The sequence below is a fragment of the Tachysurus fulvidraco genome, chromosome 12 (genome assembly GCF_022655615.1).
Source record: "Tachysurus fulvidraco isolate hzauxx_2018 chromosome 12, HZAU_PFXX_2.0, whole genome shotgun sequence".
NCBI classification, from domain to species: Eukaryota; Metazoa; Chordata; class Actinopteri; order Siluriformes; family Bagridae; genus Tachysurus; species Tachysurus fulvidraco.
In genome coordinates, this window is record NC_062529.1 from 19,891,156 (window position 1) to 19,907,984 (window position 16,829).

At 35.7% G+C, this 16,829-nt stretch overlaps 2 protein-coding genes across 4 annotated transcripts; both read right to left on the reverse strand.

The window, feature by feature from the left end:
* Positions 1-1,789: 1,789 nt before the first annotated feature.
* Positions 1,790-16,670, reverse strand: LOC113640525. Its single transcript, XM_047821636.1, has 22 exons — positions 16,513-16,670; positions 15,669-15,811; positions 13,727-13,921; positions 13,335-13,520; positions 12,771-12,936; positions 12,545-12,650; positions 12,241-12,419; positions 9,143-9,285; positions 8,813-9,010; positions 8,334-8,525; positions 7,995-8,160; positions 7,675-7,780; positions 7,495-7,588; positions 4,701-4,718; positions 4,378-4,504; positions 4,032-4,174; positions 3,732-3,929; positions 3,393-3,584; positions 3,030-3,195; positions 2,768-2,873; positions 2,251-2,352; positions 1,790-2,104 (listed from the first exon to the last, which is right to left on the reverse strand). The coding sequence occupies exons 1-21, from the start codon at positions 16,604-16,606 to the stop codon at positions 2,253-2,255; spliced, it is 3,018 nt and encodes a 1,005-aa protein (XP_047677592.1). The 5' UTR covers positions 16,607-16,670; the 3' UTR covers positions 1,790-2,104; positions 2,251-2,252.
* Positions 6,941-10,349, reverse strand: LOC113640580 (procathepsin L-like). Of its 3 annotated transcripts, none has more exons than XM_027143116.2 (8): positions 10,298-10,349; positions 9,822-9,922; positions 9,143-9,285; positions 8,813-9,010; positions 8,334-8,525; positions 7,995-8,160; positions 7,675-7,780; positions 6,941-7,588 (listed from the first exon to the last, which is right to left on the reverse strand). In XM_027143116.2, exons 2-8 carry the CDS (start codon positions 9,919-9,921, stop codon positions 7,489-7,491), a joined length of 1,005 nt encoding a protein of 334 aa, XP_026998917.2. In that variant the 5' UTR covers position 9,922; positions 10,298-10,349; the 3' UTR covers positions 6,941-7,488. The 3 variants fall into 3 exon arrangements, with proteins under 3 accessions (XP_026998917.2, XP_026998916.2, XP_026998918.2); XM_027143115.2 differs by having other exon boundaries at positions 9,822-9,950; positions 10,298-10,329; XM_027143117.2 differs by lacking the exon at positions 10,298-10,349 and adding an exon at positions 10,015-10,033.
* Positions 16,671-16,829: the final 159 nt, after the last annotated feature.

Consider the following 16,829-nt stretch of genomic DNA (forward strand, 5'->3'; position numbering starts at 1 on the left):
TGTTCTAGTAGCGTCTGCCCGATGGGAGAAGTGTAAAAACTCTGTGATTGGGGTGAGAGGGATCTTTGATGATGCCCCTCGCCCTTTGCAAACAATCGATTATACAAACAATCGTTTATAACCGATTATTTCAATAGTTTTTCCGTGTTAACGAACTATATGATCTCTCCATGTGTGCCATTTTCCAGTGCACCATTTTCCATATGCACCATTCTTACATTTGCATTTAGCAGACACCCTTATCCAGAGTGACTTGCAACTGAGGGTTAAGGGCCTTGCTCAGGGACCCAGCAGTGACAGCTTGGTGAACCTGGGGTTCGAACCCATGACCTTCCGATCAGTAGCCCAACACCTTAACCACTGAGATATCACATTCTTCCAGTGCGCCATTTTCCATGTGCGCCATTTTCCCTGTGCACCATTTTCCCATGTGTTTTCTAACGAGAAAAAAAATTGGTGGAGCTGAACTACACCTACACGTTTCAATATTGTATCTTTATTACTGCTCTCTGTGCAGGAAAATAAATTCAATATAATCCATACTTAGAATATGTGTCCTGATATGTTCTTACAACGCTCGTATGTTCTTATAACATGATTATGGAAAATACAAGGTTTTCTGGGCACTCCAGTTAGTGTTGGTTGAGGAAGAGGTCTGTTAGAGACACCAATTTCCATTCCAGACAGGTGCATCTCAATAAATCAGAATGTTGTGAAAAAGTTAATGTATTTCAGTCATTCAACTGAAATAGTGAAACTAATGTATTATATAAATTCAGTACACACAGACTGAAGTAGTTTAAGTCTTTGGTTCTTTTAATTGTGATGATTTTGGCACACATTTAACAAAAACAAGAAGAAAAAAGCGTGGTTCAAGAGGAGTTGTGAGAAAGTGACTTCGGAAACGTTGGAACAGATTCCCCTTGCCAGCTATCACCCTGTCAAATGTGTGTTCGGGAAGCAACAAACTTGATGAACTTAAGCTAAGGGCTGATCATGACTGTGAATTCCGACAAAGCAACTTAGTATGTCTTACAGAAACTTGGCTCAAGGATCATCATACAACCCCGCACTTGACGGGATGTACAACAATAAGAGCGGACAGAAATGAACCTCATACACACACACACACACACACACACACACACACACACACACACACACACACACACACACACACACACACACACACACACACAGTCCTTCAATAGGCTGGCTACGGACCTGTATAGTAGACTAGTATTGTCCATTCTAACTAACCCATGGTAGACCCTGAGCTGTGGGAGAAAGTGTATATGAAAGATGTTATGGCTTTCTTGTCAGTCTCCACCTCTTTTCTCTTTTGAATAAAAAAATAAGCACGGTTTTACTTTTAGGTAATAGGCAATGGGGTATAGCAAGATGTAGATTTTTTGGGATGTAGATATTTAGGATACACTCTTTCCAGATTAGTACTGCTTATAAATTATAATAAATCGTTATAATATTAAAAATCTGCACTATATAATAAATATTATTTAATTGAGAAAGCTAAGTAATTGTATTTTCTGATATTTTATATATATCATGGTAGTTAGTCATTGTAAAAGAAAGAACAAAGAGCAAAAGGATCACACAGGTAAAGCTGAATTTAAAAGCACTAGTACCAATAATGTCAGAATATGCTACGTGAATGATTTAGGAATTAATGGTAACTATTATTTTCTGATTGTCTAAAGGAAATAATAATATAATTAAATAGTATTAAACAAGGTGAACTATTGTGCATTAGATAATCACATGACACATCTTCTACTTCATTCATTTATTAATATTTTTCCTGTATTAAGAAAGTATTGTATTAAAAATGTCCAGTATTTTAATATTTTTCATACATTTCTATAATTTTGTATTCCATTTATTCCATTCATGCTCATGCACTGTATATCTTCAAACCATGCTTTCTGCCCACTTAATGAAAGAGTAGAAACTAAGGTTCAGCTAAAATACTATACAGAGCAATTTTACACCAAAAAAAGAATTACTTTACTTTTACACAGATTCCATTACATAGTGTTACATAATCAGACCGTGTAGATGCTGCAAATGGACGTTTTTCAATCACCTGCAGAAAAGTATCATCGAGTAAGAATTTACACAGTTAATGTGAAAGATTTATTAATGTAGTAGATATTGATACACATTGATAGATTGAAACCTATTCATGTCAGTTACCATTATTTAAAATTCATTTATTTTTATTGTACAGACCTTTAAACCAGAGGATAGCTGGCTGCTGTGGCAATGCCACACTGGTTTTTCTTATTCTTGGACATCTTGATATAGCCGTTATCACCCCAATCGAGACCCCAGCTGTTAAAAAAGCAATGAGTAATTTAGTGGTTAATGTGGACCAATGGCTTTAATTTGCTTGATAGTTTCTTAACTAAGAAAGTTGTTTTAAATAGGAATAGGAATATTGTAATAAAAAAAAAAATCCAATATTCCCTCTAAACCATACAGTGCTGTGAAAAAGTATTTGCCCCTTTCTGATTATTTCTTTTTCTTTGTATAATATTGTTCATATGATTCAGATTATAGAGCAAAGTTTAATATTACACACTTTTTTCAATTATAATAATAAATGCTGGTGTGTTTGGGATCATCAACTTGCTGCTTAAGCAAAGTGTGCTTGAGGGTGGAGGCAAATATTTTTTCACGGCACTGTTATTGTTTAGTAGCACATGAAAGCTCTTCTTAAATGTATTCATGAGATTTTTTTTTTTACCTGTTCTTGACCAGCCAGTAGTCTTTTCCATTATCCTTGCCATAACCAACAGCCAAGACACCATGATCCAAGTCCATGCTGCTACATTCAGGCTCATTGTAGATTCCTTTCATCCATTCCAACATTATACAATCAATTATTCATTTTAATTTATGCTAAATAAATGTAAACCACTAAATCATAGCATTCATATTATTTTGGAAGCATCGGTAAGAGCGGTTAGTAACACAGGATTGGTTTATAATGTATATGTAAGACTCACCAGATACATAGAGCTGGAAGGATATGTGGCCTGCATCTATAGCGACGGAAACGGGTCCGATGGTTGCCACAGCTTCCTGTAGAGCATTTTCATCTTCACTGGTTATATCCACGTAGCCTGTGCAGGTGGCACCCACAGTGTCTGGTTTAAACCTGCAGTCCCCATCCTGTCGAGGGTGAGATATACAGTATGGTGCTTTATGAATATTGTACAAAAAAAGTAGGCTTGATGGCTAAAATAAATAATTGCTTTGGTAAAAATATTTCATCCTACCAAAAGCAAGTACGGCTTTTAAACAATTATACAAACGTATAAAATGCCCATAAAATTGGGTTCATCTGAGTGTTTTTATGTTCCACTTACAGTGGCTTCATAAGGGTAGGAGTCTTCTGTGTCAATTCCCTTGTTGTCCTTAATATAGTCAAAAGCCTGGTCCATCAAGCCACCGCTGCATCCCATGTTCCCATATTTCCAGGAGCAGTCCACTAACTGCTGTTCACTCAGTGACACCAGCTTTCCTGTCTTCCTAAATGTCTGACCTTCCAGTGACCCTGTCTAAGAGAGGACAGATATTAGAGAAAGAGATGGAGAACAGGGCAAACAAAGAAAACAGACAGGTTATTCACAGCAGGACCTGGAAAAGCAACAAATTGTTAGATCTAGCACAGATTGACCATAACCAAATGTTAAGCCTGCCCTTACCGCACTGAAAGCCCAGCAAGAACCACACTGCTTCTGGTCTTTAACCTCAGTCACATAGCCCTTGTCCCTCCAGTCCACAGAATCTGGCAAAACAGCTCCTCCTGCCTGTCGGAGAAATGTAGCCGCATTGTGTTTCTTGGTCTTGTTGAAGGATCCCAGGCAGCCCTTAAACACAGACTGTCTGTACTCCTGATTATCCTGTTAGAGAAAAAGATACAGTGAAATTAGTCAGACAGACAGACAGACAGACAGACATTGTTTTCAATAGTCCCAGACCATATACATATTTTCTTTTCTCACCATGTCTGCAAAGTAGGTCATGCCAAGTCTGTAGCTCATAATGCCCTGGTCAGCCAGCATGTTGTGTACCAGAACCAGCTTGCGATTTTCTAGCCAAGTCATCTTACGCCGAGCCTCCTCCTCCACAGATTTATAGCTCTTACCTATAAGAAAAAAGAAAAGAAGTCTCAACATAAAAAAAAAAAATTAATTAGTGCATACCTTAATCGTTTTAATTGGTTTCATATTTGTGAACCACTTTTTGATTTGAATGATTGTGTTGCTGTATAATGATTATTAACTCTTGTTTTTACTATTCTTTTTTAATGTTTAAAAAAGTTTGATTATGCATGAGAATATTTCTCACCAAATTTTAATTTCCAGGAATGAAACTCCAGGTCTTCCAGAGAGATGCTGGCTGCACTGGCCAGAGCCATGAGAGCAGTGATAGCTATGAAAACCCTCATTTTGCCTATATTGAGATGTTCTCTGTGCTAAGTAGAAGGAAGAGAGCAGAATAAAAGATTCACATTCTGTTTTCACTCAATCACACTTGCATCCTTTGTATCTGAATTGCATGAAATTCGATTGTCTGATTCACCAGAGTGGCTGCTTCTTTAAAATAAAAACGTAATTAATCTGTGCAAAGCCAGTTCACAAAATGTGTATGTAGGTGTATGTGGTACATACCTGATTCTGTTGTGCTCTCTACAGATGCAGAGTTGTTTCCTGGCTTTATATGCCACTATATCATGGCTCAAATCAGGTGCTTGTCACACACACAAGGCAATACACCTAGTAATTAAACATATACACATTTATTGCAGAAATTGCATAACTTTACATGAGATGATTCCAAAGTCAGGTGGACATGACCATTAAATTAACTATTTCCTCCTCAGGTATAGTTGAAACAGGTGAAGACAAAAGAAGGAAACAAAAGAAAAAATATGCAGGGCAGAGTAGCAGTTAGTAGTTTGAAACTAGTTCTAGCTATAAGGCCTTGGAAAATGTTTGAGCTGACTGCTGTATTCCTGACATGACAGGTGTCCAGTAGTTCTTTAAAAGGCTAACACTGTAGGTACTTAGCAGCTTATAAGGTATGCTAAGCCGGGTGCACACCACTTCTATCTGACAGTGTACTAAGCTTGTGAACAAAGTTTGTTTCTTGGACCGCAACATTGCAGACATCAACTTGTCATGGAATCAAATCCACAGGCTCAGATAGTCCATCCTGGGATGCCATACTTGCGTTCGCTGTCATCTGTGACAGTAATGATCAATTCATCTGTGCATTCCCTAAAATAGTATCACAATAAGGTCAAAGTAGAAACCATGGCTTTGCTGGCCAGATAAGGCCATGGGCAGATCTAGGGTCAATACAGACTCACTAGGACGTTGGAAAAAAGGAATTAAATCTATTAACCTTTTACAGCTTTTATACACTTTATCTAATAAATCGAATCATTGATGTTTAATCAACATCTAAGAAATTTTATTTCCCTAAGAATCTAGCAAATAGAAAGTGATTCTTTATATGTACTTTGTTGTGTTTTGTTTTTCTTTCCAGACAGTAATCCTGCCCAAAATCAGCGCACTAATCAAACGCCAGGAAACACTACATCAGTCAGATGCCCTCTTGGGAGGTTCTTGGCCAATAAAAGCTGCTGTGGAGTACAGACCTTCTGCCAGCAGTCTGAAGGTCTGGTTACATGACACTAAGACAATGGACGTTAATACTGATCAAAACCTGCTCCCAGTGAACCAGTCACCGTAATACACACTGTTATTACTGTTTCACTGCAATATTAAACAATAACAAAGTATTTTAATCATGTGCAACAACAGAAATTTAGAAAAATGTGCAATATTACCTATGTGCAATATGTCTTCAGTGTAACCACCACTCTTTTTATACATTTTTGTTTTTGTATATACTGTATATTATGTCTTTATTCTTTTGATATATTTGTGCTGCTGTAACAGAGAAATTTCCCCATTTTGGGATGAATGAAGGTTTATCTTATCTTATCTCTCTCTCACTCACTTATTTATTTTCTACCGCTTATTCGAACTACCTCGGGTCACGGGGAGCCTGTGCCTATCTCAGGCGTCTTTGGGCATCGAAGCAGGATACACCCTGGACGGAGTGCCAGCCCATCGCAGGGCACACACACACTCTCATTCACTCACACAATCAGGACAATTTTCCAGAGATGCCAATCAACCTACCATGCATGTCTTTGGACTGGGGGAAGATATCTTATCTTATCTTATCTTATCTTATCTTATCTTATCTTATCTTTCTTATCTAAAAAGGTCACGAGTTCAAATCGTGTCACCAGAAACTTAGCTGAGCTAAGTATCAAAACCCCTTACTCCTCATCTGTTAAAGTACATCCACTTAACTTAAACATGTAATAGTAAAAATGGTGTTTCACCTGTTGTCAGTTTATTAAGTAATGCAACAACACCAGATTATGAATTATACAGATTTAAGAGATTCACAACACATTTGTTTTCCACCATTTTTCATGAGCTGAACTCAAAGATCTAAGACTTTTTCTATGTACACAAAAGAACTATTTCTCTAAAATATTGTTCACAAATCTGCCTAAATGTGTGTTAGTGAGCACTTCTCCTTTGCGAGATAACCCATCCACTTCATAAGTGTGGCATATTAAGATGCTGATTAGACAGCATGATTATTGCACAGGTTTGTCTTAGGCTGGCCACAGTAACTCTCATGTACAGTAACCACTGTCATTAACGGAAACACATTTAGATTTTAGTTTGACCCGCAGCATTAAGTCATGATTGGGGTTGTATTTATTAACCATTGTAATCCTTTAATTTTGCCTTTTCATCAGATAAACAAACATTTAACCAAAAGTGTCTTAATCTACTTTAAACAATAACTCGCCTGCATGTTAATGCCTTTAACAGCAAATTTATACAATCTTTATTGCAGATAATGGATACATTTTGCTCTTAAGTAACAAGGAGGATAGATTGTATACATTTTTTTAGAAAATAATGAGCAAATACACAAAATGTGGTATATACACAGAACTAGCATAAACGTTAATGCCATAAATACATTAAATGCATTGTAATGATTTATCTTAATGCATTTGTTTAATTAATAATTTACTTTCAATGTTTAATTTAAGTAGTTTGTTTTTGTCTGTCTGCTGAGCAGTGTAGTATATTTCAAATATTTGAAATATGAAATATTTAACAGTAATGAATATATTTAGGTAAAATGGTTGCGAGAACATTGATCATTTCAAATCACATTAAATCACACTCAGTCATATTAAACACAATAAGAACTTTATCATAATTTCTGATAATTTTCATATTAAAGATGTCCTTTGACAAAAAAAAAAGACATATTTAACAATGAGGTAATGACAGGGGAAATCAAAGTTTCTGATGCATGTCTCATAGTTTGTAACCTTTATTGTTCACACCTTTAAACCAGAGGATAGCTGGATTTTGTGGCAATGCCACATTGGTTATTCTTGTTCCTTGACATCTTGATATAGCCGTTATTTCCCCACTGAAGGCCCCAGCTATGAAATACAATTTTAAAGTTAGTGTATATAAAGTTAGACCCATAATTGTAATATGTGATTGGTTGTGTTTTGTTTTTCTTTACCTGTTCTTGACCAGCCAGTAATCTTGTCCATTATCAGTCCCATAACCAACAGCCAGGACGCCATGATCCAGCTCGGTGCTGCTACAGTCAGGTTCATCATAGACACCTAAATCCATTGAAGCAATCATTTATTTTTAGATACAATTTTAATGATTTTTATTCTAAGATCACGCAGTTATTTTGTATATAGTTAATTAAATGAGTAAAGCAAACTTTAATGTCTAAGAATATTCATAGAACTTTCTCAAGTTCTATAAATAAATATGACGATAGCATGCTTTCATAGTACATTGCTTAATCTGTGATTGTGTGAGACTCACCTGATTCATAGAGCTGGAAGGATATGTGTCCTGCATCTATGGCGACAGAAATGGGTCCGATGGTGGCCACGGCTTCCTGCAAAGCATTCTCATCTCCACTGTTTATGTCCACAAAGCCAGTACACGTGGCTCCAACAGTGTCTGGATTATATCTGCAAGATCCATCCTGCAGTTAGAAAGAGAGGTGAGAATTCACCTTTATTAAAGACATACAACAAAGGCAAAAGAAATCAACATTTCTGACATTTATTTTTATCATTTTTATTTTTGACATTTTTATTTTATGACATTTTATTTTTAACAAACATTTAATAAAGTTTGTTTCAGTTTTCCACTTACATGAGCTTCATAGGTGTAGGAGTCTTCTGTGTCCAATCCACCATTTACAGATACATATTCAAAGGCCCAGTCCATCCAGCCTCCATTACAGCCCATGTTACCAAATTTCCAAGAGCAGTCTACTAGCTGCTGCTCGCTGAGTGACACCAGATTTGCAGTTTTCCTGAACATCTGACCCTCCAGTGCCCCAGTCTAAGAGAGGATTAATGGAAGCAGAATAGAGAAAAAATGATTGCCTTGTGCTAAACACCATACATTTAGAAGATGACAAATGGGGACAAAGGTAGTAATGTAGAACATCATGAAATTTTGTACTGAAGGGAATTAAAACTAAATGGCAGTGGACAAGGCAAGAGCAAGTATGTAAGTATATTCTGAATTAAATATATGAATATTAAATATAATAAATTCTTAATATATACTGAATTTAAATGCTTTGATATATAATAATCAGTTCAAAATCTCCTATTTTTCCTTACCGCACTGAAGGCCCAGCAAGAACCACACTGCAGCTGGTTTTTAACTTCAGTCACATAGCCATTGTTCCTCCAGTCAACAGTATCTGGCAGAACAGCTCCTCCTGCCTGTCGGAGGAAAGTTACTGCACTGTGTTTCTTGGTCTTGTTGAAGGCTCCTAGGCAGCCCTTAAACGCAGACTGTCTGTATTCCTGGTTGTTCTGTTAGACAGAAATGGTGGAAGAACATTACTGCACTTTACTTGTAAGGCTAACCATAGACAAAGGTTATGCCTCAGACCAAGCAAGGCTTACACATAAGTTATACAAAAGAATTTATTCTATTTTAATTACCATGTCTGCAAAGTAGGTCATGCCAAGTCTGTAGCTCATAATGCCCTGGTCAGCCAACATGTTGTGTAACAGAACCAGCTTGCGATTTTCTAGCCATGTATTCTTACGTTGAGACTCCTCCTCTGCAGATTTATAGATCTTACCTAGGAGAAACAACACAATATTTGAAAATGTGCATAATTGCCAAAGCCTAACATGACAAAACAAAGCAACCATGAAAATAAACATCTATATTGTACTATACTAATACGCCAGTAGTTTATATACTAGAACTAGTAGTTTATAGACCAAATGGAACATGAATTTACTCTGGAAAACCAACATTGAAGAACTAAGACATCATGACAGATCAGTAAAAGTATACATTTATCCTTACCAGCATCTAGGAAAATAATAAAATGCTCTTGTACGTCTTAAATTTATTTCTTAATCTATTATATAATGACTTAATTTTTACATTAAATAAAAAAATCTGTTAAATGTATTTGAAATTAGTTTACCCTTTTCTCATAAATGAATAATCTTCCTTATTATTATTATTATTATTATTATTATTATTATTATTATTATTATTATTATTATTATTATTATTATTACTACCATTTTAAGGTGTACACTGTGTATATTACTAGAAATATTTTTATAAAATAAACTCCATTGACAGTTTAAGATTTCTCACCAAATTCCAGTTTCCAGGCATGAAACTCCAGGTCCTCCAAAGAGATTCTGGCCGCAGTGGCCAGAGCCACAAGAGCGCTGACAACAAGCAAAACCTTCATTCTGCCGAGACAGTATAATTAGACTGTGTCTGTAATGAAAAGACAACGTGAACTAAATAAGATTAGTTTTTTCCATTCTCCTAAATATCACACCTCTTCACTATTACTCACAACTGTTCCACTCGTTCACTGGTTTCATTTTGTTGCAAACAGGAAATACAAAAGTGAAACCAGCTGCCTACATTAGATTAATATATATATAAATATATATTACTATATTAATCTTGATTAATATAGTTCAGGTAATATACAATAATATACAAATGTGTGTGTGCATCTGTGTGTGCATCTGTGTGTGTGTGTGTGTGTGTGTGTGTGTGTGTGTGTGTGTGTGTGTGTGTGTGTGTGTGTGTGTGTGTGTGTGTGTTATAAATACCTGAATGGAGTTCTTCACTGAATAGAGAGCTGCCACATTGTTTCTGAGTTTATATAATGCTGTGTTACTGGCCTGATCAGGTGCTTGTCACACACAACCACAACTCATTTTTACTGGAAAGTTATATATCATGTTTGTTTATAGGAAATTGCACAAAAAAGGTCTTTACAGATGACTTTTTCACAGGAACTACAATAACAATAATACAACCTTAAGAATAGCTGAGATCATAACTACCAAAAGCTGGGATCTGTGTGTGATATATTAGAAAATATGATTTTTTGCAATTAAAAAATGGACATTTAAACAAAGCCAAATATGTTTAATTTGAACTTTAAAGTCAAAAATTTATAAATGTATTATAAATAACTTAAATAACGTAAATAACTAATACACATGACTACAGTAAAAAAAAGTGTGGTATATTAGAAAATATAAATTCTTGCAATAACAAAAATAGAACATTTAAAGAAAGCTAAAATATGTTTAGTTTTAACTTTAAAGTCAGTCGTTTATTATTATTTTTTTATAAATAGAATACATATGAATACAGTAATACAGTAATGTTTAATTTTGAAAGTAAACTAAGTTTATTTTTTTTAATACTTAAAACACAGAAAGTATGTTCTATACAGTGAATATTTAATTTTTAAGATTCTGAACAATGTCTAGATCTTTATTTTAATCTAAGCTGATACTGACCCTGTAAACTGCTACCTGCTATAGGTCAGATTTCATTAATATCTTCTACTGAAGCATGTGTTCAGGCAATGCTTTAATTGATTTGATCTAAAATGGATTATAAGGGTTTGTGGAGTCCATGCCAGCTGAAGTGCACACTATCATAAAATCAAGTGAAATACTAGCTCTGAAATTCATCAGTGTTCAAATATTCTACTTTTCACTACATCTATAACACCACTAGTTTATAATCATCCTTTCTTTTTGAAGAATGTTGATCAGTTTGTGTACTAAATCAGTCTTATAATTATAGTATGATTGTCAATGTCAAACATGTTTGGGTTATTTGGTAACTGAAATCAGTAAAGATGAGCTCATTCTCAGCTGTCATACCATCATGTCAAGTATTCATTTCCTTTTAAACATGTGATTTCTGGAACATTCAAAATGTACTATGTGGTTAAAAGTATGTAAACATTTGACCATGACACACACTTGAGTTCTTCCCCAAACTTTAAAAAAGATATTTAATTAAAGCACAATATATATGCAGGACATTTTTATTTTTTACAGATAAACTTTTTTTTTTCAAAGAAATGGATCAGTACATTAAAGATTTGCAAAAAAAACATTTCCTTAGATTCAAGCACAGAGCAGGTAAATAAAAATGTTATTACTAAAAAAGTAGAACATGTAGTTAGTCTCATACAAATTTCTGAAACCAAATACAGTTGTGCAAATATTTGTGTTATATTATTTTGAACATTTATATTTTGTAATATAACAGTAACATTACAAAGTACTTACAAATGGACATGAAATTTCATGAGACACACTCTTTATGAGACACCCTAAAAAAGATATTATGGGCTTTGTTGAAAAAAATATATATATTGAGTCTTTTTACAGACAAAGACATTGAAAATGCTGATTAAAATGTAATTTTTTCACAGGACCGACAACACTAGCAAACTGTAAAAATAGATAATGATAAAAAAAAGCTGAATTAAATTATCACATGTCTTTGGTAGTATGCCAAGGAACTTCATGTTTCATTACAACCAGCTTTAAATAGACCATTAAAATGTTTTTTCTGCTAAATGCAAGAAATGTAAATGTAATCCTCAATATTTTAGTCTAGCGGGATCAAAAATTAATTAACAGCCGAGACAACAACCGATACAGCCAATTTGTTATTTGTAATTTTACTATTTTACAATTCATGTCAATTATTATATTTCCACAATTATTTCCAATCACTCAGTAAAAGAAACCCAAAAATAAACATCCCAGCATAAAGATGATAGAGCAAGCTTCACATTGAACACGCTGAGTTTTATTGTAAACCAGCGGATAGCTGGCATGTGTAGCAATACCACACTGGTTGTCCTTGTTCCTGTACATCTTGATGTAACCTTTATCACCCCAATCAAGACCCCAGCTGTGAAATAAAATAAAAAGTAAATCATAAATGGTTTACTGAAGAAATATAATTGTTAATGGCTACTTCCCTGTAGCACGGTAATACTCTAGAAATGAATATGAATATTTAATTTATTTCTTTACCTGTTCTTAACCAGCCAGTAATCCTTTCCATCATCAGTGCCATAACCAACAACCAGGACAGCATGACTCAGTTCAGAGCTGCTACAATAAGGTTCATCATATATGCCTAAATCCATTGAAGCAACACTTTATTTAAAATAACTAATATTTTCTGTAACTATTGAATCCTAGACTGCATTCATACTTATATCCATATATTGTTAATTAGCAATTATGTGAGACTCACCTGACTCATAGAGGTTAAAGGATACGTGGCCTGAATCTACGGCGACAGAAATGGGTCCGATGGTGGCCACGGCTTCCTTCAAAGCATTCTCATCTCCACTGTCTATGTCCACAAAGCCATTGCAGGTGGCTCCAACAGTGTCTGGATTATATCTGCAAGATCCATTCTGCAGTTAGAAAAAGGGGTGAGAATTCACCTTTTATTAAAGACATACAACAAAGGCAAAAGAAATCAACATTTCTGACATTTCTTTTTTTTTTTCAATGGATGAATTATATCCACAAGATGCAGTGAGAAAGTGAGATAAAAATTTATTCAAGAACTACAATTTCTATTCCAGTTTTTAGACCCATGACTGCAATTCATAGATTCATAGATTTCTCTGTGGTGGTGGTGGTGGTGGTGGTGGTGGTGGTGGTGGTGGTGGTGAGGTGACAGCCACCACATCACATCACACCACCCTACCATAGATTGTTTTCCTATAAAAGTATTATAAACATTAACAAACATGACAAGTGTAGGATTGCATCAAGTGTTAATATAACAAGCAATTAACCTAGTAACCTTGGCTTCATAGGGGTAGGATTCCTCTGTGTTTATTCCTTCAATTTCTTTTATATATTCAAAGGCCCAGTTCATCACGCCACCGTTGCAGCCACAGTTTTTTGTAGAGCAGTCTATCAGCTGCTGCTTGCTAAGTGGCACCAGTTTCCCAGTTTTCTTGTATGTTTGACCTTCCAGTGCTCCAGTCTGTAAGATTATATATTAAAGCAGTATAGAGATGAGAACAAGTTAATGTCTTGTTAAAAGCAACATAAATTTAGGGAATGGTGAAAGCGGGAGCGATATAAATGGGGTCAAGGAGCATAATCTGATTGACTCTCAGGATTAAAAGGCTGAATAGAGGGCCATGCAAATAAAATTGCTTGCAACATAATCCTCCCATTTCTCATTACCGCACTAAAGGCCCAGCAAGAAAAGCACTCCTTCTGGTCCTCAACAGGAGTCACATAGCCCTCCTTTCTCCAGTCCACTGTTTCTGGCAGAGCACTTCCTCCTATCAGTCCAGCGAATGTTGCACCATTGTGTTTCTTGGTGCTGTTAAAGACAAGGCAGCCCTTAAATGCAGACTCTGCATAATCCTGCTTACCCTGTGTGACAGAAAGATGGTTGATGGTATGGATGAAGAACCTGTAAGAACTGATTGCACAATAGGAGTGAAGTGTGTGTGTTTACCTTCAGCCCTCTCAAATGTAGCACAATCTAAATAAATTCTTTCCTTACAAAATATTATATAATGATATTATTAAATTAAATATATGCAAACACACACACACACACACACACACACACACATATATATATATATACACTGTATCTCACAGAAGTGAGTGCAGCCCTACATTTTTGTAAATATTTTATTATATCTTTTCAGGTGACAACACTGAAGAAATGACACTTTGCTATATTGTAAAGTAGTGAGTAAATTTGCTGTTCCCTAAAAATAACTCAACACGCAGCCATTAATGTCTAAACTGCTGGTCACAAAAGTAAGTACACCCCTAATGAAAAATGTACAAATTGGGCCCAATTAGCCTTTTCTCTCCCCAGTGTCATGTGATTCGTTAGTGGTACAAGGTCTCAGGTGGGGAGCAGCTGTGTTAAATTTGGTGTTATCGCTCTCATTCTCTCATAAAGATGGCTTAGGCTATACAAAGATTGTCAAGGCCCTGAAACTGAGCTGCAGCATGGTGGCTAAGACCATATAGCGGTTTTACCGTACAGGTTCCAATCATCCCCATGGTCGACCAAAGAAGTTGAGTACATGTGGTCAGCGTGATATTCAGAGGTTGTGTTTGGGAAATATGTAGACATATGAATGCTGCCAGCATTGCTGCAGAGGCTGAAGGGGTGGGGGTCAGCCTGTCAGTGCTCAAGCCATATGCTGTACACTGCAACAAATTGGTCTGCAAGGCTGTCATCCCAGAAAGAAGCCTCTTCTAAAGATGATGTGCAAGAAAGCCCACAAACAGTTTGTTAAAGACAAGCAGACTAAGGATATGGATTACTGGAACCATGTAGTGTGGTCTGATGAGACCAAGATAAACTTATTTGGTTCAGATGGTGTCGAGCGTGTGTTGCGGCAACCAGGTGAGGAGTACAAAGACAAGTGTGTCTTGCCTACAGTCCAGCATGGCGGTGGGGTTGTCATGGTCTGGGGCTGCATGAGTGCTTCTGGCACAAAGGAGCTGCAGTTCATTTAGGGAACCTTGAATGCCAACATGTACTGTGCCATACTGAAGCAGAGCATGACCCCCTCCCTTTGGAGATTGGTCTAAAGGGCAGTATTCTAACATGATAACGACCCCAAGCACACCTCCAAGATGACCACTGCCTTGCTAAAGAAGCTGAGGGTAAAGGTGATGGAATGGCCATGTATGTCTCCAGACCTACAGGTAAACCCTATTGAGCATCTGTGGGGCATCCTCAAACGGAAGGTGGAGGAGCACAAGGTCTCTAACATCCACCAGTTCCATGATGTCATCATGGAGGAGTGGAAGAAGAATCCAGTGACAACTCTGTGACACTCTGGTGAACCCCATGCCGAAGAGGGTTAATTCAGTACTGGAAAATAATGGTGGCCACACAAAATATTGACACTTTTGGCCCAATTTGGACATTTTCACTTAGGGGTGTATTCACTTTTGTGGCCATATATATATATATATACGAAGAGTGTTAGGCAAACAGTGCAGTCAGTTTTATCTTATAACTTGTACACAGGTTGAACATCATGAATGTATAAACTCAAAATCATCTCAACACAATGCTTGCTTTAAATCTCACCAGATATTTTTAGAGAATTTTTTTTAACTTTTTAAGGTTTTCTTTTATTACCATGTCTGCAAAGTAGTTCATGCCAAGTCTGTAGCTCTTAATGCCCTGGTCTGCCAGCCTGTTGTGATCTTTGACGAGTTTGAGATTTTCAAACCAGTTTTTCTTATGCTTATTCTCCTCCTCTACAGACGTATAGCTCTTAGCTAAGAGAAAACAAAAAACAAGACATTTAAAAAGCAGAAGAATTAGGTGTCTGATCGACAGGAGTTAAACATTCTGCATGTTTTGCATGTATAGGAAAATTCTTCCATTATAAAATGAGTTTTAAAAATTATATATATTAATTTTTCAAAGTACTAAATAAAGCATCCTGTAACCCTGTATGTCTGGTACAGGGGTGCTGGAAGAAGATGATGAAGATGAAGATGATCACAAATTAGCAATATATTATTTGAAATATTAATTAATGTAACAATACCTTGTAATGTTGTGTAGTTCTGCCTACAGCACAATGATACATTTACACTACAATGTCCACCAATGTATGTTCTCCAAATTATTATAGTAACATTGTTTAAAGTAATAGAGTTAATTTAACTTGCAATTATTTGAAGCATAATTAATAAGAATGCCTATAATTTATTCATTACATTTTTATTAAAGACACACACAGGTTTGCAGCATCAACAAACACCAAAGCGAGTCATAGCAATGCATAGAAACGCTGAACTAACGCAAGCAAAAAGCTGTTTTTTTTTCCACACATTTTATAGCAAAGTTTTTATTGGTACTGTATTTTCTAAAATGTCTATAACTATTTTTAAATGCTCTGTATTTAATACTATGGATTTATCAAACTAATAAAATAAATTATTTAAAAAGTGAATGCAAGATTATTTCTCACCAAACTTCATTTTCCAGTTCTGAAACTCTTCTTCAAACACTTTTTCTGCATTGGACAAAGCAATGAGAAAAGTGACAAAAAACAAAATCTTCATTCTGCAAGATTAAATGTTAATCTTTCGTTCTTTGTGTGGAAAAGACAGTGTGAACCGATTACAGGTAGCTTTTGCTGTTCTCTTATGTGTTACCAAACCACCCATCCTGTTTACAGCTTTTTCTTTTGCAGAAAGCCACAAGTAAGAAATCAAAAATTGCAACCAGTTGTCTATGTTATATCAGATAGGTTGAAGTGGGTACAGTCTTAGGATACCATGAACC